The 26,999-nt window shown below is 42.3% G+C and overlaps 1 protein-coding gene across 1 annotated transcript in view; it reads right to left on the reverse strand.

Moving 5' to 3' along the window:
• Nucleotides 1-26,999, reverse strand: part of LOC121313233 (serine/threonine-protein kinase 3-like) — a 132,553-nt gene that overhangs the window by 47,089 nt on the left and 58,465 nt on the right. Inside the window, exons 7-9 of the mRNA XM_041245562.1 lie at nt 22,331-22,468; nt 20,782-20,907; nt 12,228-12,441 (exon numbers count right to left, since the gene is read on the reverse strand). Of these exons, the coding sequence (XP_041101496.1) occupies nt 12,228-12,441; nt 20,782-20,907; nt 22,331-22,468 (478 nt within the window). The remainder of the gene's footprint in view (nt 1-12,227; nt 12,442-20,781; nt 20,908-22,330; nt 22,469-26,999) is intronic.

The following is a 26,999-nucleotide window of genomic DNA, read 5'->3' on the forward strand; positions in this document are numbered from 1 at the left end:
ATGAGGAAGGGAAAGCTCCCCGATCGCAGCTGTTTGACCTGATTCACCTGGCAAGGAGGTGGTTAAAACCTGAGGTGAACAATTCGGCACGAGTTGTTGAACTGTTGGTCCTCGATCATTTTTTATGGAAACAACCACCCCATTTGAGGAGGTGGGTGGCCCAAGGTGATCCTCAATCTGCGGAGAAATTAATTACTTTGGTCGAATGTCATAGGGCCGCATTGGATATTGTTCACCCCGTCTCACCCACATCGTCCCGAAGGATCTGGCGGCCACTGAACCCGAAGCCCCTGTCTGAGCAAAATTCCGGTAGGACTGAGTTTGGGTCAGGGGACGCTGAAGAGCGGTCTGGAACCGTGAAGGGACCTTGGGCTGGGGAAAGAAAACGAATTGATGATGCAAAAAGATTTAGTATAAACGAGGTTCAATGTTATGAATGTCATGGTTGGGGACATATAGCCCGTTTCTGTCCTCATAAGAAAAAAGTAGAGCAAATGGAGTGTCATATGGTTAACACGGTGAATAATTTGTTTACTGTTACTGATAGTACCAGGAAATACCTCATCCCGATAGAAATAGAGGGTAAAAATACGTTGGCCTTATTGGAATCAGTTTGTGGCCAAAGTTTAGTCTCAGCTGGGCTGGTTAAACACTGTACGATGTTAGATAACTCTGAAGTAAGGATTGTGTGCATACATGGAGATGTTAATTCCTATCCCACTGCTCTAGTAGGGGTTAAATCCGGGTCACAAGAGGTGAATCTTAAAATGGGGGTGGTGGCCAGATTACCATACCCTGTGATTATGGGACGCGACTATTGTGAGTTTGACAAACTAATTCAACAGAGGGCGGTGTTGGTTTCTAATGAGGAGCAACCAGCGCCCTCTTCTGTAGAGTCTGATACAATGTCTGAGCTGTTTCCCTTTGACCAGGATGTATGTGGGGACCCAGGGAAAACTCATAAATCACGTAGTCAAAAACGGAGAGGTCAGGCCAAACCGCAAAGACTTCCAGGGGGAAAGGAGACTGGGAAAAGTACTGACCGATCTCAGAGACCAGACAGAGGTACTGAGAGTGTAGAAGTTCCCCAAGATCTAGAACTGTGTCAAAGTAGGGAGTGTGAAGATTTACAGCTTTCTACTTTAGATTTTAAACAGGAGCAGGCTGCAGATTCTAATTTACAGTTTGCCTACAGCCGGGTTGTGACTACCGATCAGAGTTATTGGGAAAATAGGGGTGATGTCAGTGTACCACATTTTATTATTAAGGATGATTTACTTTACCGTGTAGATAAGTCTATAGGGGGAGACTGGGTTGAACAGTTGTTGGTCCCCACGAAGTTTAAAGAGCTGGTGTTGCAGTTGTCTCATAGCCACTTATTGGGGGGGCATCTAGGGATAACCAAAACTAGGGAAAAGTTTTACTGGCCCGGGGTGTATAAAGAGACGGAACAATTTTGTCAAGCCTGCCCCGAGTGCCAGTTGGGATCGGGTCAAAAGCCAAAACCGGCTCCCCTAATTCCTTTGCCTGTGATCAATGTTCCATTTGAAAGAATAGCCATGGACATAGTTGGTCCCCTGGAAAAATCTAAAGTGGGTTACCAATATATTCTAGTAATTCTAGACTATGCCACTAGATATCCCGAAGCCGTTCCTTTACGAAGCACTAGTAGTATAACCATAGCTAAGGTCCTCTTAGAACTGTTTGCAAGGGTGGACTCAGGGGGTATATCAAAAGAGATACTTACTGATCAGGGAACTCAGTTCATGTCTACTATAATGAAAGAGCTCTGCCGTCTGTGTCGTATAAAAAAATTAAATACTTCTGTTTATCACCCACAATCAGACGGGCTTGTTGAACGTTTTAATAAAACACTTAAAAGTATGTTAAAAAAGGGTAATACAGCATGACGGGAAAGATTGGGATGTTTTTCTTCCTTATTTGATGTTTGCTATAAGAGGTTCCACAGGCCTCGACTGGCTTTTCTCCATTTGAACTTTTGTACGGGAGACAGCCGAGGGGTATTCTGGATATATTGCGGGAAGGTTGGGAAGAACAGCCCGCTTTAGGGGATAATGTGGTAGACTATGTACTGAAAATGAAAGACAGAATTGAGAAGATTAGTGATATTGTTAAGGAAAATTTTATTAAAGCACAGGAGAACCAGAAAAGAAACTACAATACAGGAGCCCGGTCCAGGGAGTTTAATGTGGGGGAGAAAGTCCTTGTCTTGTTACCCTCAAACCTGCATAAGTTTCTCGCTAAATGGCAAGGCCCCTCCCTCCCTACCAGGTCATGGAAAGGGTGGGGGAGGTAAATTACAAGCTTTTTCAACCCGGAAAGAGAAAACCCTACCAAATCTACCATGTTAACTTGTTAAAACCATGGAGAGAACGAGAAACGTTGGTAGGGACAGTACAGCAGAGTAATACCACTGTATTAAACACTGGAGAGGGTCTAACTTCCTCTCAGAAGGAGGAGATTAAAGCTCTAGTTGAAACAAATGCTGATGTGTTTTCCGAGGTGCCAGGGAGAACAAATCTAGTGGAACACTACGTTGTAACTCCCCCAGGCGTAAAAGTTCAAAAGAAACCATATCGGATTCCAGAGTCTAAAAGGACAGAGTTTGAAAATGAAATAAAGGCTATGTTAGAGTTAGGGGTTATTGAAGAGTCGAGCAGTGACTGGTGCAGCCCTGTATAAATGGTCCCAAAACCCGATGGAACCGTAAGATTTTGCATGGATTTCAGACTCGTAAACAAAATCGCCAAATTTGATGCCTATCCATGTGGATGAGCTGTTGGAGAAGCTGGGCAAGGCAAAGTTTATAACCACACTAGACTTAACTAAGGGATACTGGAAGGTCCCTTTGTCACCCAAGTCCAAAGAAAAAACTGCGTTTGCAACCCCAGACGGGTTGTATCAGTTTACAGTGTTGCCGTTCGGACTACATGGCGCACCAGCCACTTTTCAAAGACTTATGAATCTTGTGCTTAGGCATCATGTAGGATATGCAGTAGAATATTTAGATGATGTTTTCATATATAATGAGGATTGGGAATCTCATGTTGCCAGTGTTGAAGCCGTCCTGAGGTCGTTAAGAAAAGCTGGGTTAACAGCCAATAAAAAAAAATGTGCGTTTGCTCGGCAGGAGACTAAATATTTGGGTTTTGTGTTAGGACATGGTTGTATTAAGCTGCAGTTAAATAAGGTAGATGCGGTGTTGGCATGCAAGCGCCCTGTTAATAAAAAACAAGTTAGAGCTTTTTTGGGCTTGATAGGATACTACAGGCGCTTTATTAGAGATTTTGCCACCAGAGCTGCACCCCTGACAGAGTTAACCAGAGGGCGGCTCCAAATATGGTAAAGTGGACAGCCGTAACTGAAGCAGCTTTTACAGACCTAAAGTCAGCGTTGTGCTCTGATCCGGTGCTGATCAGCCCCCTTTTTAATGAACCCCTTATATTACAGACTGATGCTTCAGAGGTTGGTCTAGGCGCAGTGTTGTCAAGATTCCGCCCTGACAACCGAAAATTGTTATGCCCAACCCCACAGGATCGTGCAGAGGGGAAGGATAAGTGATGGAGTGTACATTCCAGAACAATATTGGTCAGCTGGGAGGCTGTGGCTGTAAGGAATATACACTCCATCTGCCTAAAGGTTGTATGGTTAGGTTCAAAGGAAACTAAAATAATGTGGAAGGAGAACATAAACCAACTGGACGGTAAACAAAGAAATTTAATAAAGTGTTTAGGATTAAAAACTAAAGATGGGTTAATTAATACACTTGGTAAATGATAATGGTGTGTTAAACAAATAATTACGTCTGGTTTAAAAAAAACAGTGGCAGAGACCATACTTGGGGGGCATTAGAACCCAGTAGTGGTTACCAGAGTTGGAACAAACTCCAGGTTGATTCAATACACCAGTTAATTATGTTTAAAAGGGTGTGAGTGTGTGTGTTTCAGGGTCGGTGATAGTAGGAGTTTGTTTGAGAGAGAGAAGAGAAGAGAAGAGAAGAGAAGAGAAGAGAAGAGAAGAGAAGAGAAGAGATCGGTGAGAGAATGGAGAGCGGTAAACGTGAAAAGGAGACTTGGTTTTGAGGGTAAGCAGAATTAGCCTGCCCCTATTTAGTTTAAAACAGCGGCTCTCATATTTTGGACACATCATGCGAGCTAATTCCCTAGAAACAGCATTAATGCTCGGCACAGTCAGTGGGTCAAGAAGAAGAGGGCGTCAGAGAACCCGCTGGCTGGACACAATCAAGGCTGACACAAACATGCACATGAAAGATCTGAAAGAAGCGGTCAAAGACAGAAATGCGTGGAGAATGATGACCCATAAAGTGACCGAAAGTCGGCCTCGACTAAACGGATTTTAATAATAATAATTTAGTTTAAAGGGAAAAAACAATAAGTGTTTAGTTTAGGACCCGAGAACAGGGTAGGTTTTGTTTATTTTCTGTTTATTTGTTTTCAAATAAAACCACGCTCCGGCGTGTTTCATGTCAAGTACGGTCTTTTGTCTGGATTTGTTCAACATTTTACACAACACAACGTCTTTACCCTGGTGAAAGACAGCAAATTCCTCACAATACGTAACTGATTACTAGAGAGGATTTTGTTCTGCACATCTTCTGTTTAAAACAGAGTAGCTATACAATAAGAAATATGTAGCTTATGGTAAATATATAATGCTTTGAAGAGATGGGTTTTTTTAGGTATTACCTTTCAAATATGCAGCAGATGGTATATTTGACCCTAACCCTAACCCCTCGAGACTGCTGGGAAATGTTGCTGTTTTGAATTGCTTAAAAAAAAAAAAATTACAATTGTAAACTCGAACAGAGGCAAACAAACGTTGCAACAGAGAAAAAACACGCGGACTGCTGTTATTTTCTTTTAAGGCTGCAACATAGGCATTACAGGACAGAAGTGCATTTATTGATACAGACAAGATAGCTTGGCACACCATTTTCCCTTTGAGCGCCAAGTTATCTGGGGTTTACTATATTTTATGCTTTATTCACTGACAAGGAGACAGACAGGTGTATTTGGAAAACACCACACAGGTGCCCAGTTTTATTTTAGGCCGGCTCTTTTCCTTTCCCTGTAATTTTTCCCTCCGGTAGAGGGCACTGTTGACCGTGGGCTGCCTATCAACGATGATAGACAGCACCACGGAAATACCACAGCTGGTACACGACCAGCAAATGCACTCGCAGGTGCTCAAAGAAATAATAATGAAAACAGAAGGCGAAAAGAACAAGGGAAAATAAAACAGTAATAAAACTACAAATAAAAGGTGCTGCACTCGGCAGCGTTATCCCGGTCGCCGCTACCCGCACGACCCGGATCACCGTCCTACTCTCTCGGCTATCTCGCCTGCTCTTTCACAATACGCCGGGGTCTGCCCAAGGGTTCCCCGCTCTCTCTCTCTGTCTCGCTGATTCCCGGTCCTGAATCAAAGTGTCCGCACCCTTAGCGCGTCTAAGTGGGCAGACCTGAGGAAACAACAGAGCGTTATTTTATAGGACCGACAATCACCCAAGACCCGCCTCTCGGCCATTCAGAGAGGGGGAAAGTCCACACACACACTTTCCCACCTCCCCGTGTCACTGCCATGACTCACAGGCGGTTGTTGGGCGACTGCCGCCCTCTTCCTGCAGCCCGTGAACACGCCAGCAGAGTCAGCACAGATCTCTCCCTGTTACATATCCTTCCCCTCAGAATGACACCACCGGTTCATTCGAAAATCTTACACCCCCATGCCTTCCCGAGAGAAAAAGTCTGCGTTTTGATGCAGCTTTCCTGCTCGGTGGACTACCCTGAAGGCATAGGGCTGCAAGGCCAAGTACCACCGCGTGATTCTGGCATTGCTATCTTTCATCCGGTGAAGCCATGCTAAGGGGGCATGATCTGTAACCAGGGTGAAGTGTCGCCCCAGGAGGTAGTACCGGAGTGACTCGACTGCCCATTTTACCGCGAGACACTCCTTCTCGATGGTGCTATAATTTTTCTCGCGGGGAAGGAGCTTCCTGCTGATATACAGGACTGGGTGCTCGCTTCCCCGAACCTCCTGCGACAACACTGCCCCGAGACCTGTCTCTGACGCATCCGTCTGCAGGGTGAACCTCTTACCAAAATCCGGGCTGCATAGTACTGGCTTACTACACAGCCTCCGCTTCAAGGCGAGAAAGGCCCTCTGGCACGACTCCGTCCACTGAACCGTATTTGGGGCAGCCTTCCGGGTGAGGTCTGTCAAGGGAGCAGCGAGCGTAGCGAAACTCGGGATGAACTTTCTATAATAGCCCGCTAGTCCCAAGAAAGAGCGCACCTGGGTTTTGGTTGTAGGAACCGGCCAGTCAGCCAAGGCTTTCACCTTAGCAACTAGCGGTCTGATCTGGCCGCCCCCTACTCGATACCCCAAATACTCCGACTCACTCTTCCCAATGGCACACTTCTTTGGGTTAGCAGTGAGCCCCGCCTCCCGCAAGGATTGCAGCACCGCCGCTACCTTACACAGATGACTCGGCCAATCCTCACTGTGGATAACCACGTCATCTATGTAAGCAGCGGCGTACTGCTGATGGGGCCGCAAGATGCGATCCATCATCCGCTGGAAAGTGGCGGGGGCTCCGTGCAACCCAAAGGGCATGGTCCTGAATTGGTACAACCCGAAGGGAGTCGAAAACGCCGTCCTCTCTCTAGATTCCGGAGTCAGGGGTATCTGCCAGTACCCCTTCGTTAAATCCAGTGTCGTCATAAAATGAGCCGTGCCTAGACGCTCCAGCAACTCATCTACTCGGGGCATCGGATAAGCGTCAAATTTCGATTTCTCATTGATTCGTCTGAAATCAATGCAAAATCGAGTTGACCCGTCTGGCTTATCGACTAAAACGATCGGACTGTTCCAGTCACTTTGGGACTCTTCTATTACCCCCAGTCTCAGCATTTCGTCAATTTCCGCTTTTATTACCTGTCTTTTACGCTCAGGTATACGGTACGGCCTCTGGCGAACTAGCGCCCCCGGCTCAATATCAATGTGATGATGGGCTACTCGAGTCTGCCCCGGGACTGAAGAGAACACGTCAGGAAACTCTGCCACCAGACCGTGAGCCTGACATTTCTGCGTTGGTGTCAGATTCTCAGCAATCTGTACCGATCCTTTTCTTGCCAACACAGAAAGATCAGGTCCCAGGTCCGTGACGTCATCTGCATGCGCCACTAACAACGCCTCTGGCTGTAACCAAGGCTTTAAGAGATTGATATGGTAAATGTGTTTCTCTGTCCGTCGCTCCGGCTGGCAGATCTCATAGTCCACCTTCCCAACCTGGCGTGTAACCTCAAAGGGTCCTTGCCACTTAGCCAAGAGTTTCGACTCAGAACTGGGTAGTAAAAGAAGTACCTTATCCCCCGGCTGAAATGTGCGCAACCGGGCTCCTCGGTTATATTGTGTCTCCTGTCTGTGCTGCGCCTGCTGCAAATTGTCATGCGCCCATTTCCCAACAGACTCAAGACGTTTGCGCAGGTCCAACACATACCGGACTGTATTGGTCGAATTGTCCTGCTGCTCCTCCCACATCTCTCTGACCAGATCGAGCACGCCCCGGGGTCTCCGCCCATACAGCAGCTCGAATGGTGAAAACCCCGTGGAAGCCTGGGGAACCTCTCTGATCGCAAAGAGAAGGGGAGGAATCAGCTGGTCCCAGTAACGCACATCACTACGAATAAATCTGCGCAACATGTTCTTAAGGGTCTTATTAAAGCGTTCCACCAAACCGTCTGTCTGAGGATGAAACACAGAGGTCCTAATGGTCTTAATTCCCAAAAGCTTACATGTTCCGCGGATTAGCCGGGACATAAAATTGGTGCCTTGATCGGTTAGTATCTCTTTGGGAATCCCCACCCGGGAGAAAACCTTCACAAGCTCGTTGGCAACAGACTTAGCGGACATAGATCGGAGGGGAATTGCCTCTGGATAACGCGTAGCGTAATCCAGAATGACAAGTAGGTGGGTGTATCCTGCCGCACTCCTTTCTAGTGGCCCAACTATGTCCATCCCAATACGCTCAAACGGAGCTTCCACTAGGGGCAAAGGCACCAGAGGGGCTCGTGGAACGGCTCTAGGGCTGGCCTTCTGACATTCCCCACAACGCTCACAAAACCGCTTAACATCGCCATCCAGCCCCAGCCAGAAGAACCGTGACACAAGCCTTGCTTTAGTTTTATCCCTTCCCAAATGACCAGACAGGGGAATAGCGTGAGCCAGCTGCAACAAATCCTCCTTAAAGGGCTGAGGAATGAGCAACTGATGACGCACTTCACCGGTCTGGGGTAATTTATCAACACGGTACAGTAGGTCTCGATCAATTTCAAAGTGGGGGTACGTGGCGGCGCGTCTGGGCTCGACCACCCGACCATTAACCACCGCTGCTTGGTCAAAGAGCCTGCCCAGCACGTCGTCACGCCCTTGCTCGAGTCGGAAGTCACGGGAGCGAGCTAAGAAATCAGCTCCCATGGCTTCCAACTCGGGGTCAGGTCGGTCCCGAGCAGAGGCAGCCGAGCCAGACCCCTGCGCTGGCTCCGCGACCTCCCCCCCGGACTCTTCACCAACCGCCCCCACCTGAAACTTCTCCGACTCCCTCCATTGCCAGCCCTCATTCTTAGCGATCCGACGCTCCCGTTTAGTTTTACGGGGTTTAAATCTATGGCAAAACCATTCTGGATCGCGAAAGGGAAAAATCTCTCCAATTACTTCCTCTTTCTTAGCCAATAAAGAAGACGGGGCTGTCAGAGCAGCCAACCAATCTTTAAACTGCTCACAGTCCCGTCCCAGAACTACTGGTACCGGCAATCGAGGACATAATCCTACCTGCACCTGCGTCACCTGCTGGCCAATAGTCATACACACATTTATCTTGGGATAGGAGCGGACATCCCCATGAATACATTTAATATGCACCCGTCCCAATATACGTTTATGCCCCGGTGAGATTAGGCTCTCCTGTACCAGAGACTGACTACACCCTGAGTCCAGGAGAGCCTGGGTTTTTGTACCATCCACTGTCACCGGAATAACAAAACCCGTGTGCTGAAGCGACTGAGGTAATTGAACGTGCTTACCTGGTCGGCTGAGGTCACACTCCATCACGGGGCAGTCCCGGGAGAGGTGGCCCACCTCCCTGCACGTCCAACACCTCGGTGGGCTGGCTTCTCTCCCCGAAGTTTTGAAAAGAGGGGGAAACACAGGAGCCATAAAAGGGGCTCGCCGATAAGGCGTCCGCGCGAGACCCCGGTCCGACACTGCAGCAGCCCGTGGGTATCCCCACCCTGCCCCAGTACCCGGGCCGGGAGCTCCCGCCGACACCCCCCGACCAAATCCTGGACTACCCCTTCCCCCCAGTCCCTTCGCCCTTTCCGGGGCCAGTTGAGGGGACGATCCAGTAGCCACACTCCTCCCGGGCAGTTTCGCAGGCGTTGGCTCCGCTGCCTGGTACTGCTCGGCAAGTTCGACCGCCCGGTCCAGCGTGTCCGGCGCCTGCCGCTGGACCCACAGCCGAGGTCCCGAGGCTAGACACTCCAGGAAGCGCTCCACCACGATCATTTCCACCACCCTGGCTTTGGTGTTTAGGTCAGGATTCAACCAACCCAGGGCGTAATCCTTCAGACGGTGGGCGATGGCTCGTGGGTGCTCCCCTGCCGCAAACTGCTCCTCCCGGAATTTCTTCCGGTAGCCCTCCGGTGTGGCCCCCACACGGTTTAGGATGGCTGCCTTCAGCCGAGGGTAATCCAACATGTGCTCCGGGGACAGCGTCCTCGCAGCTGCTTGAGCCTCCCCAGTGAGTTGGGGCAACACATAGCTAGCCCACTGGGCTTGGGGCCATCCGGCCGAGATCGCCATAGCCTCGAACACCTCCAAGTAGGCGTCCGGTCGATCCTCGGCCGTCATTTTGGTGGGTCTCTGGATGGAGTGGTCTGGAGCTGCGGGTCTAGCCGCCCCCTGTACTGCCGCGGTGAGCGTCTGGCGCAGGAGGTCCATCATTGCGGCAAACTGAGTCGCATCCATCGCTAGTCTGCTCCTTCTCTAGCTGCACTGCTTGGGGCAGTGCCAGTGAATCCCACTTCTGACACCACGTGTGGAAGGGGTGTGGGTAATTCACTGACAAGGAGACAGACAGGTGTATTTGGAAAACACCACACAGGTGCCCAGTTTTATTTTAGGCCGGCTCTTTTCCTTTCCCTGTAATTTTTCCCTCCGGTAGAGGGCACTGTTGACCGTGGGCTGCCTATCAACGATGATAGACAGCACCACGGAAATACCACAGCTGGTACACGACCTTCAAATGCACTCGCAGGTGCTCAAAGAAATAATAATGAAAACAGAAGGCGAAAAGAACAAGGGAAAATAAAACAGTAATAAAACTACAAATAAAAGGTGCTGCACTCGGCAGCGTTATCCCGGTCGCCGCTACCCGCACGACCCGGATCACCGTCCTACTCTCTCGGCTATCTCGCCTGCTCTTTCACAATACGCCGGGGTCTGCCCAAGGGTTCCCCGCTCTCTCTCTCTGTCTCGCTGATTCCCGGTCCTGAATCAAAGGGTCCGCACCCTTAGCGCGTCTAAGTGGGCAGACCTGAGGAAACAACAGAGCGTTACTTTATAGGACCGACAATCACCCAAGACCCGCCTCTCGGCCATTCAGAGAGGGGGAAAGTCCACACTCACACTTTCCCACGTCACTGCCATGACTCACAGGCGGTTGTTGGACGACTGCCGCCCTCTTCCTGCAGCCCGTGAACACGCCAGCAGAGTCAGCACAGATCTCTCCCTGTTACAGTCCCATTACTAGAAATAATACTCTACTAGATCCTTGATTTAAGGCCTCTCAGCTTTCACAACGCTTAAGGGGATAATTCTAAGGATAGGATCACCGATAACAGCCACATATGCAGGGCCGACACATCTTATTGACAACAATGCCCACTGAAGCAAGTACAAATCTTTCACATATTGCTTACAGTGTCACAATATAATGAGCAAATCAACTGCTTCAACAATGCACTGCTATCTCCAAGGACCACTTAAAAGATGCTGCCAGCAGTGCTTTAGAATATCTGAGAACAAAGGCAGCATGGCCTGATATTTGCAGCTTAGACTTTGAGAACCCTTAACCAAGTACCATTGAAACTAATGTTTTTTTACAACAGTAGACATTATCAGTGGCACAATACAGCTTGTAAAGACCCTATTTGAAAGAAAGTGGTCTGTATCAATCATATGGTATGTAAAAGAATGTGGCACTGAAAGTGTTACTGTTCACTGGACACCATCTGCAAGGGAATTTTATTCACAGAATACAACTGTGTACCATGTCAAACCATTTTAAAGCACCTGGCCTGTATCACTGCTCTGGATAACATGGAACCTGTATACTAAACATGCAGCTGTAACTTCAAAATGTCACATGACCTCAATAAGGCAGCCATGTTAGGTTAATGGCCAATGTAACAGTTAGCAATGCTTTAAGCATGCAGGGTTTATAGAACCCTGAAAATATAAAGCTACTATCTCAAATAGGATGGTTTGACTCTGGGTGGGTAAGCTTTGCAAAACAACTGGCACGAAAGGGTATGTAAAATAAACTCCCAAACCTCAAGACAGGGTAATTTGTATCCCATAATATATTATTGTTTTAAAACATGCAGCGATGTGCTGGTTACTTTGGGGCACTGAAGACTGCATTAGGGCAATCACAATGAATTGCACTTCATGACTGAATTCTGATTAGGTGTCTGCAAAAAGAAATAGCAAAGTATTACACTTCCATCTAGTGGTGAACCCCCTTAATAGCAGCTCAATTGTACTCTGCTGCATACATGACAATGTAGAGAACCAGGAAAAGTATGATGTACAGAAACTATGCAGTTGTATCTATTAGTCTAAATGAATATGTTTTATATGAAAAAATTATTCCATCGGTATTCTATACTGTGGCCCCATTGTTCTCTTAAAACAGGCTGATAAGGATATGAAGATTAAAGATCAATTGTCAAGTGTTTAATTTTCCACATTATAATTTGATGAATCATATTACAGACTCAAGATTAATCTCAAATAGTAATTGCAACACCTAATATGTGCACATTTTCATTGATATTAATACTACTACTATACACATGCCCCAGATAAGGGCATTTGACCACAGGATAAAATGAGCAACTCACTTTTCATGGTGCCATCCTCCTCCTCTTCCTCCATCTCCTCCTCCTCCTCATCACTGTTAATAACCATCGTCCCCAGATCGGACTCCAGCATGGTGCTGTTGTGGTCGATCATTGTCTGGGCCCCGTCACTCATCGTACTTGTAGCCCTCATTGTGCCAGCGCTTTCTGAGCTGGTCTTTACCATGGTGTGGGAATCTACTTCAACCTCTTCATCCTTAAAAGAAAGAACATAAAGAAACTAAAAAAAAAAAGACATAACGGGGGAGAGCAGGAGAAAGGTACTGAACACATTTCAGCACTGTTCTAAATAAAGTGTCACTCTTAATCAAATTTAAAGGCAATGTTTTGTTGCCATACTCCAAAAATTTGTGGCAACATTTTCAATGACCGGACAGTAAAAAGTATTCTTCTTTTTGACAGTTTTATATTTCCAGATATCCGGGAAGACAGCTACACGAACTAAAATGTTCACACTGTTTCTTTTACAGCTTTCATTTATGGAGCACATCCCCAGTCAAATTCAGTATAACTGGTCAAAACAAGGATTACTAATACAGTATAGTGAAAGATGAACATTCTTTAGGAGGACAGAAATCATATATTCACACATTCACAAATATAAAATATGGACAACTTTTTTTAAAATGTACAGTGTACTGGGCACAGTGCAACATTGGGCTTGTTGCTCATGGCAACATTTCAGCTCCAAAGCCAATATAATCTATAATTTCTTACAGCAGTTGCCCCTGGCTGGAAAGGCTTTTATTGAAATAGCTAATCCAGTATTTACCCCTCAGCAGCATTTAGATACTGAGAAACTTGCCATTTTTGACAGAGAAAGGGTAAATTCAGTGAGAACCACACATTAACTCTTAATATCTTTTTGTTGTATTATACAATTTTGAAACAATATTCTAACAAATATCTCAACAATCTACAATTTACTTTAAATTTAAACAAGACATTTATTGTGGCTCTGCCTCTGACTTTGAATCATCCTCTAATCTTATGCAGCCCTGTCGGTTGTTATCATAGATACATAAAATTGCTTTATACTACTGCATAAAACACTGGCGTCTGCACTGCCTTCAATTGTAACCATATTTAGAGCTACTAACTGTTCCATTCTTGGGAATACCAAATTCCGTTTTTCAAATATGGCCAATTCCATTTGTTCCCACTTTTTATCAACATATTAATAATTAAATATGGCATTTGAACATAATGAATGTTGGTAGTTAAAATAAGTACTTTTAATAAATATTACCACAATTTTTAAATTTTTTTTTTTTCAGACTCTTGTTGCTGTAATTGATAGTACTAGTAATTGAAAGCACCTGCAGACACTTCAAACCTGTCATAATGTTGATAGACATCACTTGGCTCACTGCTGGCATTAAAATAAGCAGGAAAACCAAAGAAAACAGAAAACCAAATGTCCAGCACAGTGGTGAGAATCATATTTACAGTCTTCCACTAACAGTTCAGTCTACAAATAAAGGTGTTTTGAAAAGACCCGTTTAGCTTAATATCTGGCATTTATAATAACAATAAATATGAAACTGTTTAGTCCAGCAATGTCATGTGAGAGTAATCCTATGTATAGTACTCCACAAATTAAGTTTAGAGTTTTACTGGCATTATACTAATAACCAGGATAAAATATGAAACACTGATAAAGGCATGTTGACTGACTCCTTGCTCTAAAACAGGTTGAGTATGTATTACCCGATTGGAATTTAAAGAGGGCCTCTTTTAAAGTAAACGTATAATTAATCCCCTCAATTGTTTCTTTCCTAATTCTGTAGTGTTTTTTGCAGGATTTAAAAAGAGATGTGTCTGAAGACATAATGTCTTTATGAAACCAACAGTGTGTAGTGTAGTGACTACATCCTTTACACAGTAAAGTGATCAATTTCCTTTAAGGATTGTATAGTTAGAAAAACAGTGTTGTGCTAATTTCTTCATTGTCAGAAAATAGAATTCAATTACTGCAACACTTTAAGAACACTATCGCACCATCCTCATATGGATAATCAGATTTCTTTTAGCTCCATCTTACTGAAACACTGTTTTTTTCTTCGTTGGTGCAGGCACCCGTTGAGTTTCAGCAGAGGCATGGAGTGAAGCCACATGATGAGTAAACTCACAAGAAAAAAAATGCACATGGTATATGTCTTCTTCAAATACTATACACTTACATGTGTATTTTCGACTAATGTGCTGATTACATTTTTACAAGTTTCAAAAAGCTTGAGAGGAGTTCTGAAATGGTCCTTTTTTAAAAGGGAAATAAAACAAAAAGTGTCAAAGTGTGAGTATTTATATTTCCAAATAATGCTTTACTCATTTTAGTATTCAATTATACGACAAGTTCAAAACTGTAAAGTTCATGAGCAGCACTCTCCATAGGAGGCAGAACTGCCAGGTGCCTGCTTTGACCACCCTGTTCTAATAGATTCACTGGTGCCTGAGCGAGCTCTTCACTAATGTGAAGTGCATTTTTACAGAAGGAAATCAGAGAATCAGCTGCAAGACAGAAACAAACATGCTTATGTTTATAATAATAATTTTATGTTTATGAAATATGTTTACCAAAATAACAGGTTTACCTCGAGGCTGGAGTCTCGATTGAGGCTGACATTTATGATATGGAGGTTGTTGCCAGTTACTGCGAAAAATGCGTGCATGTTAGCCTTAGAGGGAACGTGCCTATCAGAAATTAATTAATATTTAAAATGTGCTACTTAATGCTTCTTCATATGTAGAAATTATAACGCTGTTAGCAAACTGCACAACCAGAGTACCAAAGAGAGACTGAGCATTATAATGCAATAAAACTGAATGATTAATGGCACTAATCAATGTGCTCTTGATGTTCATACAAAGAGGTCAGAAATCTATAAATGTCTGCATGTATGAACACTCATAAAAACAGGTCTACTGCAATTTGCAGACACATACATTAACAGCATAAGCAGGGATGCATATGAGAATGAGAACACTGGGCCAGGTCATCTACATATATTTGAGTTTCCATTATAGACATGCATGGAGAAAGCAGCTTGAAAAACATATGTACTGAAAGTTGTGGAGCCAACTGTGCGTTTAGTTGAAAATACGCCCACTGACTTTAATACGACAGAACCCTTTAACAGATATATTCAACTAATTCTGAACTACAAAAAAGTGGTTTTAGATCAACAAGGCACACAACCACATCCAAAAGCTGGACTCTCATCCCTACAATTTTAGAGTAGTTGGACAACATGTACCAATGTTTTTTTTTTTTTTATCATGAAGATCCACATATCCTTATCTACTCAGCCTATGGGCCTTGTCTCCAACTACTAAGGTTTTCTGGTTCTCTTTAAAATGTCTTCCAAAATCAGCCACACATCTCAGGCAAGCGAGTATCAACCTGCTGGTTTTGAATCCTTTCCCAGTGTGCACGGCCGTTACGTTATTCAAGCCACCAAATGACACCATCCTTTTCTTTACCTAAACAATTCCTGATAGTCCTTGTATGTCCACTATTAAACACTATGTAGAAAACAGCTAAGTTAGTCACATGAAACCCTAACCATACCCCCTATATTTCAAATATACATTAAAATGAAAAGACCTAAAACGAAAGATGATATACGAAGTTGAAAATCATCAAGTTATTATTATTTTAGCTGAGATGACGTCAAGTTTGAACTCATAAGTAACTTTAAATGGCATTTGGAAATGCATAGGAATCTTTATAGAGGGATATAAAGCCTTGTGGATTTGTATTTTTACTTTCAGTATCCCCATCAGGCCTAGATTAAAGCAGTTCATATTACTGAACTCAAGTAACTTAGCCTAGCTATCCATCAAAATGTAACCTGTATGATGATATTAATCTGTAGGGTATTTGTTAACTCTACTAGCTGGATACATTTTCTTGGGCGGTTGCCTAAAAAAAGAAAGTATGACTCACTGTCATCAATTACACCCAAACCTTTTCCTGATGCAGATTCTGCACATGGCTCCTTATTTTTTTTTTTATTTTTTTTTTTTTTTAAATAGCTCATAATTGTTAATAGTTGAACACCAAGGGACTGAAGCTGGGTCACCTAAGGGTTGTTCTGGTGTGTTTAACATGACGCGTATGGAAACTAATCTCAAAATCTAACACTCAAACTATGCCTGCAAGTGAGGATCTCTGCCAAGTTTTCCCATAATTGTGCTACTTTCTACAGAACAGGTGCTGGCCACATGAGAACCCCCTTTTTAAAAAAAAAAAAAAAACAAGAAACACACATATAAGTTAAACATCTGTAGTCAATACAGTGTGTTGAGTTCTTAAAAGAAACACTGTACAGATATAATTGCTGCCGCTTCATTTTTAAAAATATAAATACCACATGGGAGATACTGAAATTGAAGAAGGAACCTATGAAAAAGACCTAGAAGTTTATGTTGGCTCAGAAATGTCTTCATCTAGACATATGCAGTCAGGCTAAAAATCTATTCACTCTTGAACAAAGATGACTACGCTGCGATCTAAAATGGAATGCTTCAATATTCTAAAAGGTATTGACAAAGTCGACCCAAGGGGCTTTTTCAACCTGAAAAAAGAAACAAGGACCAGGGGTCACAAATGGAGATTAGATAAAAGGGCATTCAGAACAGAAAATAGGAGGCACTTTTTTACACAGAGAATCATGAGAACCTGCTTAATGAGATTCTGGGATCAATAAGCTACTGACAACCAAACGAGCAAGATGGGCAGAATGGCCTCCTCTCATTTGTGAACTTTCTTATGTCCTTCTGTTCTTAATAAATGCAGATTCCAGGCTTTCTGAGTAGAACATAATCATATTCAATGTGGTTTAAGATACACTTCTGTAATTATCTACTCAATATGTTGCTCAACATAAAGCCATATTCATGCTGTTCCAGATCACTTCAATGCACCTTTTAGATCATATCACATGATAGAGCCACTGCTGGAATAAAATCTGGCATTCAAGAAAAAGACTTTGGTATTCATCCTAATTGGCAATTTCCTTGGCATAGCATCCGATTGCAAAAACTACAACCAGGACAAAGAGCACCTTAAAGATCACGTTTTTGTGGTTACTTACTTAAGCTTAAAGGGTATGTGCCAATTTATTTCCTCCACAGGCATACAATACTATGTTGACTGCTTATAAATATGTTAATATGAAGCTCAATATCTAAAAAACTAAGCTTCTGGCGCAATGCTTTCACAGAGAGCTCTGGACTAGAAAATCCAGCCCAGGGTTTACAGTCATAAAAAGGACAAGACCCAAGCTGTCGTGCATGAAAAACATTTTTAGTACCGGTAATACTAATACTAAAAGATATTCCTTTGATCAATATTTCGACTAGAAGTCTCTCAGTGTCCAAAGCCTATCTTTGACTGTTTTAATGGTTATGAATGAAAACATTTAATTATCATCATGATTTAGTTAGAAAACAGCAATATCTCACCAGTACTAATAAACTCACAGCAACCATAAAATGACTGTGAACCACAACCAACTTTTTATTCAAAATGCACCTCAGACTAAACATTCATAGAATAAAATAAACATTAATACTCCTTTTTTTTTTTTTTTTTTTTTTTCTTTTTGACCAACTCATTGGGATGGTAATATTCAAACTATAACATGTCACATTTGGAGATTATAAAATGTCTGGCTTCAGGTTACATGTGAAAGCTGTTGAATTACCAGTTAACCCTTCTGCTACAGCGCCCCTAGAAATCTTTCCTATATGAACAATGTAGTAATGGTGACGTTAAACGCCCATTTTAAGTCTTTTTAAACACCCATTGGTTGCTTACCAAATGACTGACATCTCCCAAATTTCCAACAGCCAATCAGGGATGGTTTTATATGCTTTCAAAATGAAAGTAAAAGTTAGAGCAACAGCAAGCTAGACGAGTGAGTTATAGTTTTTTTTTTGGTTTTCTGTCGGGAGCTTAGGCAATCACAAGTACAAGCTTACCAGAAATCATATTAAAATTGTCCAAAATGTTCATAAACCCAAAAATAAATTAACAAAATATTAACTGAAGTAAAATATTCATACGATAAACTTCAAAGATGGCTCTCCAATCAATATGCATTTCACTAAAGCCCCAGGCCAACACAGATGCCTTTTATTATGAGGTGCAGCATCTCTTAGGTTTCGGTTTTGATGATAGTCTATACCATGATTTTTAATGCGCAACATTACCAGAGAGCACACTAAATTGCTTTACATAACCAAGAATGCTTTCTGGCCAGAAATGACTAAATTACACTTATGGAGACATTTCTAAAGAAAAATGAATTTTAGTACATTAAAACTATTTTATATTCAAACTAGGTAATTGATGAATATATTTCATAGAGTGAAAATGTTATTCTCATTTCTCTCAGCCAGCTGTTGAGAAAGACATAATATTGTATACTTTTCGGTGGATATTTGTCCTGATACATCAGCCGAAAAAATCAAGCTATGTCAGTCAGACCTCAAACAGGTAGAATGCTCATCGTAGCGGAAGGGTTAAATGGTCATTCCTGTTGGTATGGCAGCCAAATGACTGTCTAGGGATTGTCTAGGAAACAATAACGAATGATAAACAGTAACTCATTCCTGCCCGCATGCTCAAGTTAAGGACAGTTCTCTCTAACTGCACCAAGCATCACTTGAGGGCAATAGATGGCAACAGGAAAATAAAGCCAAACCCAACTGCATAAGTTAAGCCAATTCTCAACAGGGTGTAGTGTAATTCAGCACCCCTTTAACTGGTAGCAATATGAGCTGCTAATATAACCTAATTCTCAAATGTATGCATGAAAAGAAAGCCTTGCAGGTGCCTATGGCTGCCCACTACTCAAACAGAAACATTTGACATTTGAAACTACAAGCTTCGAGCTGCTGATATACACAACTGACATTTATTTTGTTCCCAGACCACCTTTTAAAATGTTTGTCCATGCCATGCTGCGTGTTGGGATGACTAAACAGATGTGTGTTTTATGCAATTGTGTTTTCCAGAGCAGTAAATGGATGTGAATTGTGTTACAAGTATGAGGTAACAATGTGAACATTTTGTTTTGATAGTTGGAACCCTAACTAATGTTTAATATTATACATTTCTTTTTTCTTTTACCCTTGAGTGCTGACACACCTTACGCTCAAATGATTTATTTTCACACATTTCTTAGTCTATGTGAGCACTGCTCTCTGAACACCAAATGGGAATTCTCATAACTGTCCTCAGAGAGACCAAGTGAGCTTATAAATGTACTGCATCATTATGCACATTTTACAAGGGTTTAAGCACAAGGTTGCTGTAACTGGAGACGTAGCTCTGGAAGCATGAGGTTTAGTTTGATGCCAAAACTGCCAATTTCTAAAGCAAATATAGATCAGAACACATCCTAGAGACCTTGAAAATGCAATCAAAATTAAATGTATTTATCAACTGCAAAAAAATAAATCCAAAAATCGATTTTTTTGTTCCAGGAATCATGGAAATACTTATTACAATAAAATAAAACCCCTCATTTATACAAAAATGTCTTATTGATTTCTGCCTTAAAAAAAATCTCATGCAATATTTATGAATGTTTTTTGCCTGCTGCCAGGCAACCTTCAGCTTTCCATTTTTTCCAATACAGCTGCTTGACCCGAGAATGAACTTCACATCACACTTCAAATAACAAGTAAAGGATGAGGGTGATCATGTTTAGTAATGCTTAAACCAACATCAAAACTTTGATATTCGTATTAAAAGTATGCGGATCACAATTTATTCTTAATTAAAAAAATCTGAAAAATTACCTCAGCAGCTATCAAAACATTTCAGTTTGTCAGATTGCATTCTCATCACTAAGGTCATGTAGAAATCAGATCAAAGGGCTCAGATTATTTGTTTCTGAAGATATTCAGTATCTGTCTTACCGGATGGAACAGAAATGGTTTATTTGGTTTCGTGTCATGCGGACCATATGTGTGGATTTCACAAAAAATGAAACAAAATTAAAAGGAGGAACATTTTGACAAAGCGTTACTCCAGTGGACGGTTATCAGTTAGATAACTTTAACAAGATTTAACTCCATTTGATAACAGAAAGCACACATCATTAATGCATTTTAAAACAATTACATACAAAATACATCCCCTGCTGCAGCTTTAAATTCAAAATTAGAGCTGATGGAAATGTTCATGCCCATGAAAAATAACAGTATGTACTGAATAGTATACAACATGCATTAGCAGTTTTACAGCCCATTCTGCTTAATGGAGACTTTTATTCTGCCTGTCGTTTATATCCATATGTCTGTTCCATTTTATCTTTATGTAAATGGAGTGTGTTGCTATAATTATATTCCAGCTACTGACTACGCAATTTTATTCCAGCTCATTCCCTCGTTTCAAGTGGTTTACTGTGGAATAGCCTGTGGGTGTTTTCTGCCGTAACCCGTTTACAATGCTTACTTTGCGGTATAAAAGGGGTCTAGAAGTAAGTTTAAAGTTAAATGTAAAAGACAGATCACACACCGAATTTTCCTCCTCCTCTTCCAGTTCCCTCTGTTGCTCCTGGTGTCTTTTGGTCTTGATCTCCATGGCTTCTGTTATGAGATCCCGTAGAATGGACACAGGCTTAGCATTCTTAATAAACTGATGCTGAAACAAAAAAAAAAGAAAGCTTGAATCTTACTGAAAAATAAACCACAGTTTGTTTTCTCTGGTGAAATAATGTTTTCCTAAAAAAAGTTAAGAATTTATTTATTTATTTTAAGTATAAACTGTATTATATCACAGTACATTAAAACTAAATGCACTTGTTTTATAATGACAAAAATCGGCACATTTACAAGAATCTTAAATTCCAATTAGTATTCTGCATATCGAGTATGTAAACACTATATTCTACAGGAATGGCACATTCCCCATCGTAAATGTGGCATAATACAAACTGCAAGCAAGCACACTGAACAGGACTAATACATTGCTGAATCTTCTACATAACATGGGGTTCTATCTCATGGACAGAAGAAACACTGAAGAAATTCATTGCTTTCATAGAGGAGCAAATAAACTCTGTACCACCAACCAACTAACTAAGGGGTTTTAAGAATGAAACCAGTGATGTCTGGAAATAATCCACAGCACATCCATTCTTTTAATCAGCAAACATCAAACAAACAAATCAGAGGGCTGCACTAATTAACCTTAATTAACTTTTCTGGAATTTAGCAAACTAAATTTCACTCCACTAAAAACTAAATTCACAGTCTGGGCATAAGGCATGAATGATTATGAATACAGCTCACAAACTGTCAAATCAAATCAGCCTTGCAGAACAGTCTGCAGTACAAGTGTTCAGGTTGGTATGGAATATCAGAGACCTGCCAATTACTTTGTCATGCACAGAATTTATGCATTCAGCCAATCAACATTTTTTCTACAAACATACACAGTATGCACCATTGGTTATTCTTAAAACTACTACAAAAACAAAATCATCGAAACCAGAACATAATTCAATACATTGTCAAAGCGTGTACAGGGCCTTGATTACACTATTTTAATGTTATAAATGTAGCCGTTGTCATAATACTTACAGGAATGCAATAACTCACTCCCGGGTGTCCAAATATGGTCCAATATTCGCACCGCTAGGGGTGTTGTTAAAACAGCCTAGGCACACTGATTTTCAACATTTAAAACACCTTGGAGTGTATTACTGCCTACCAAAGCAGAATGGTTACCAAGTTAATTGGTCAAAGTGGTTCAAACAGTTCTAAAACATTTTGGTATGGTGACATATTTGCTCAGGTTGTAACACTTATTATTCTATACAGGAATAGCATGGGGAAGTTGTGAATAGTGTACCAGTTTAACATTGTTTAACATTGGGCCAATCGCCCCCTTGTCCTCTATTTCTATCTTGCAGACTTGAAACAGGATTTTCTTGAAATAATACGAATAGGAATATTTCCCCAGGGCGCACATGTACAATGAATCTCCTCCCTCCTCAGGTAAAATATTCTAATATATTAACACCACTTCCCCCCTTTTCTCTCATGGGATCCTCTGTACACACCTGTAAAAGCTGAGTTGCAGTAGCTCTCTGCTCTGGGTTCTTCACCAGACATTTCTTTACAAAATCAGTGAACTCGTCAGACCACAGCTCTGGCTTCCTGAATGTAGGAGGTGGGTTCGTGGGAATCATAAAAATGGCCTAGCGAAAGAAAAATAAGATGGGAAAGGGAGGTGGAAGAGAAAGGAGAAAACAAAATCAGCAAACATCTGAATCATCTGACACTGAAGTCCAGGCAAATAAACAAATCCCTTGATTCACCTTCTCTATCGGATCGTAAATCTGGTGAACAAATTTCAACTAGTCTAGGATTTCTACCGTGACTGAGTTTCAGGAAACGGGTCCATCTGCTACCAATGTAGGCACTTCCCATTAAATTTCCTCTATTTAAATTGTACCTCATTGAGCACATCATTCTTTATTTTATCTATTACTTTTTATCAGTCCCTAGAGAAGGTCATGTTTCCCACCCCCCCATATTAACATCTAGTGCTGGTTCCATCTTGGTTTTATCAGAAAAACCCCAATAGATTATTTTCAGAGCCGGATCTTTGATGGGAACAATATTTTTGTAATATCCCCAACTTGCACATAGGTCAAACACCTTTCAGGTTCATTCCTCACACCATTTTAATTTTGACAAAAATAAACACGGTAGCTGGTCACATTACCAATAGTTATTTAAAAATGCAAGCTCTGTGTGTGTGAAAAAAATAAACATATCTAAATACAGAGTGGGCAGTTGTTTTTATTAGGCAGGATTTTTACTGTAAGGAGTCCAAAAGCTACTGTGTACATTCTGCAGCAGAACATCCTGAAAATCTGGAAGATATTATAAAGAAAAAAAGACGACACAAAATGTGTATTTCACTTATGCCTTAATAAATCTCCTTGCTCAGTCATCTCATAACTGGAAGGTCAAAGGTGTTTGTGTCTGCCAAAGTATACTAATCAGCATTTATCACAGGCAATGTCCAGTCATAGCCAAAAACCAAAAAGTTAATATATAGTCTCACAGGTTTGACAAATTGTTACAAATTAACAGACAGTTTTTGAGGAAGTACACAAAGCATTTGTTTCTTTGATGAATTAGTGATTACCATTAACTCGACAACAGTGATTTTAAAATGACTAATAAATTCAATCAACATCAATATTTACTGTAAATCGACTGTGAAGATTAGTTACTGTACTATATAGGCGATACATTTAACTGCATTTGAACCTTTCATTGCTTGTTGTACACATCTAAAAACAGGCAGAAGAACACTATCACTTTCTAGCAGTGAAAAAAAAAATAGAATAAATGAAAATTAACACAATATGTTCCACATGAAATATGATTCACAACATTATGAGAAGATAAACACATGACCAACAAATCATACACTGTGCGGACAATAATAAAAAATACACTCATTTCAGAACTTCACAAGAGTACTTCACAAAAGACTAGTTCAAGATTTGCAGTACGAAAGACATGGAACTCCAGGTTTGTGTCTGCGGCTGGAGCAAGGCGACAACGGTCAGGTGTTTGAAGATTCATCAAGGGAGAATGAAATGCTTGAGGGAGAAGGGACAAGGGCTTCGCATTGATCAGTACTTCTTTCGAAGTCAGTCAAATCAGTTGAATGAAATCCAGCGACAGGAAGCAAACCACAGTTCGCAGGATATCAGCACCCCTGTCATAGACATGAGGAGGACTTGCATGGACACAGTTAGTGATGAACCTAATGATCCTTGTGAACCCGGTCAGACAAACCAGCATAAAAGAGAAAAGAACCTCAACGGGCACAAGCCTGGAGTTAAATGGCCAAGAGCCTGTGAAAAAACTGCATGGGACACAGTAAATACAGATCTCTGCTTTGCATTGGAAAGGTTAAGTGGAACAGTTGAAAAGAAGCTGGATAAATTTGGGGACATCATCTACGCATATGGAAGTGAGAGGTTTGGAGTTGAAAAAAGGAAGGAAAAAGTACAAACTATTCCTGGAAAGTCTAGACAGCAGCAGGAGATTGAACGCTTAGTTAGAGAAAGGAGACAGCTGAGGAAGCAATGGAGAAGAGCAGAACAAAGAAGGAGGGACTCAATCTCTTACAAAGGGTCATAAAAGATAAGCTTGCAACATTGCGCAGAGCTGAGCGCCTACGGAAACGCTACAAAAAGAAGGAGCGTGCGAGAGCTAACTTTTATAAAGACCCATTCAAATTTGTAAAGAAGTTATTCACCAGTGAGAAGAATGGCACACTAAAATCATCTAAGGTTGAGCTGGAGAGATATTTGGAGGAAACACATACAGATTCAAAAAGGCAGGACCATATGTCAATTCCTTCAGACATCCCACCTATCAATCCACCAGAATACCACATGGAGGACTGTGCACCTAAGTGGAAAGAAGTAGAGCAAGCTGTGAAACAAGCAAGGGCATCATCATCACCAGGGCCTAATGGAGTTCCGTACAGAGTGTACAAGAGTGCTTCAGGAGTTCTACGAATTCTGTGGAAATTGATGAAAGTGGCATGGGAAAAACAGGTTGTACCAAGAGCATGGCGCCGAGCAGGTGGAGTCTTTATACCAAAAGAAAAAGATTCTACAAGCATCAGTCAGTTTCGTCCTATTTCCCTATTAAACGTAGAAGGCAAGATTTTCTTCAGCATTATTGCTCAGAGATTGTCAACCTACCTATTAAAGAACTGCTTCATTGACACTTCAATACAAAAAGCAGGCACTCCAGGTTTCCCAGGATGCTTAGAACACATCACTGTAATCTAGCAACAAATTCAATCAGCAAAAAAGGAGAGGAAGGAGCTCCATGTGACATTCCTGGATTTGGCTAATGCATATGGTTCAGTGCCACATGAACTTCTTTGGGCAGCATTTGATTTTTTCAGTGTACCGATGACAATAACAAATTTAGTGAAAGCCTACTTTGGAGATTTGCAATTTAGTTTTTCAACTTCAGAATTCAGCACTACATGGCAATGCCTAGAAGTTGGAATAATGGCAGGATGCACCATTTCTCCACTGGCTTTTACCATGGCAATGGAAGTAATCATTAGGGCATCAAAATGGGTAGTAGGAGGAGAGCGCTTGGCTTCTGGAATGCGACTACCACCAATTCGAGCATACATGGATGACATGACAACCATGACTACAACAGTAGCCTGCACTAATCGGTTATTGGGCAAATTAACCAATAACATTGAATGGGCACGAATGCAATTCAAGCCCACTAAATCAAGGAGCATCTCTATAATTAAAGGCAAAGTAGTAGATAAAACATTCTTCATTAATGGTGAGGCAATACCAACAGTCTCTGAGAAGCCAGTGAAGAGTCTTGGGAGATGGTACGACGGGGATCTAAAGGACACAGTTCGTGTGGGAGAAGTTAGACAACAAGCAGTGGAAGGGTTGAAGAGCATAGACAGCTGCGCTCTACCAGGCAAACTAAAACTCTGGTGCTTTCAGTGTGGTCTACTGACGAGGTTGCTGTGGCCACTGACTGTGTACGAGGTTTCTTTGACAACAGTAGAGAAGCTGGAAGCTTTAATCAGTTCATACGTCAGGAAATGGTTGGGAGTTCCACGCTGCCTCAGCAGAGTGGGACTTTATGGTAAAGGAATACTGCAGCTACCAGTCTCCGCTCTAACCGAGGAATTTAAGTGCGCCAAGGTCAGACTGGAAATGACATTAGTAGAGTCACGCGACAAATGCGTAAGGGAGGCAGCACCTGTGTTGAAAACTGGAAGAAAGTGGGCGGCAAAGAAAGCTGTGGAAGATGCAAAGGCTGCCCTTCGAATTGGTGATATCATGGGGCAAGTTCAGCATGGAAGAGGGGGTCTTGGTCTCAGTTCAGCTCCTCCTACATGGCACAAGGCAGCCCCAGCTCAAAGGAGGAAGCTGGTAGTCAACGAGGTGCAAAAGCAGGAGGAGAGGATGAGGTGTATAAAGGCCATTTCCCAGGCCAAGCAGGGAGAATGGATGAGATGGGAGAGTGTCCTATGGTCAATGGAACAGAGCAGGATCAGTTTCCTCATCAGGTCAACATATGATGTTCTCCCATCACCACAGAACCTAAACCTCTGGGTAGAAGAGGATCCCTCATGTCCTTTGTGTTCATCACCTGCAACATTAAGGCACATTTTGACAGGATGTAAGGTGGCTCTTAGCCAAGGTCAGTTTACTTGGCGCCATGACCAGGTGCTGCGATGTTTGGCCTTAGCATTGGAAGACAAGCGTAACCTGACCAATAAGTTGCCACCAGTTCCATCAAAGCATTACACACAAAAGACAATATTCCTCCATCCAGGAGAGCAACCACCAAGAAAAAGTGTTAAAACCAATCCTCGCCCAGGACAACTGGAAGCTGCTAGAGACTGGAAAATGCTGGCAGATGTTGGTCAACGGCTTATTTTTCCACCTGAGATTGCCACCACTAACCTTCGACCAGGCATTGTCTTGTGGTCTGGATCAACACGCCTTGTTCACCTGGTAGAGTTAACAGTGCCATGGGAGGATGCTGTAGATGAGGCGTACGAGAGGAAGAAACTGCGGTATGCTCAACTAGCCACTGAAGCGGAACAGCGAGGATGGAGAGTCCGGGTTTACCCAGTGGAAGTGGGTTGTCGAGGATTTGTGGCACACTCTACAACCCGGTTTCTCAGAGACGTCG

Source organism: Polyodon spathula, chromosome 3, assembly GCF_017654505.1.
Source record: "Polyodon spathula isolate WHYD16114869_AA chromosome 3, ASM1765450v1, whole genome shotgun sequence".
Classification (NCBI taxonomy): Eukaryota; Metazoa; Chordata; class Actinopteri; order Acipenseriformes; family Polyodontidae; genus Polyodon; species Polyodon spathula.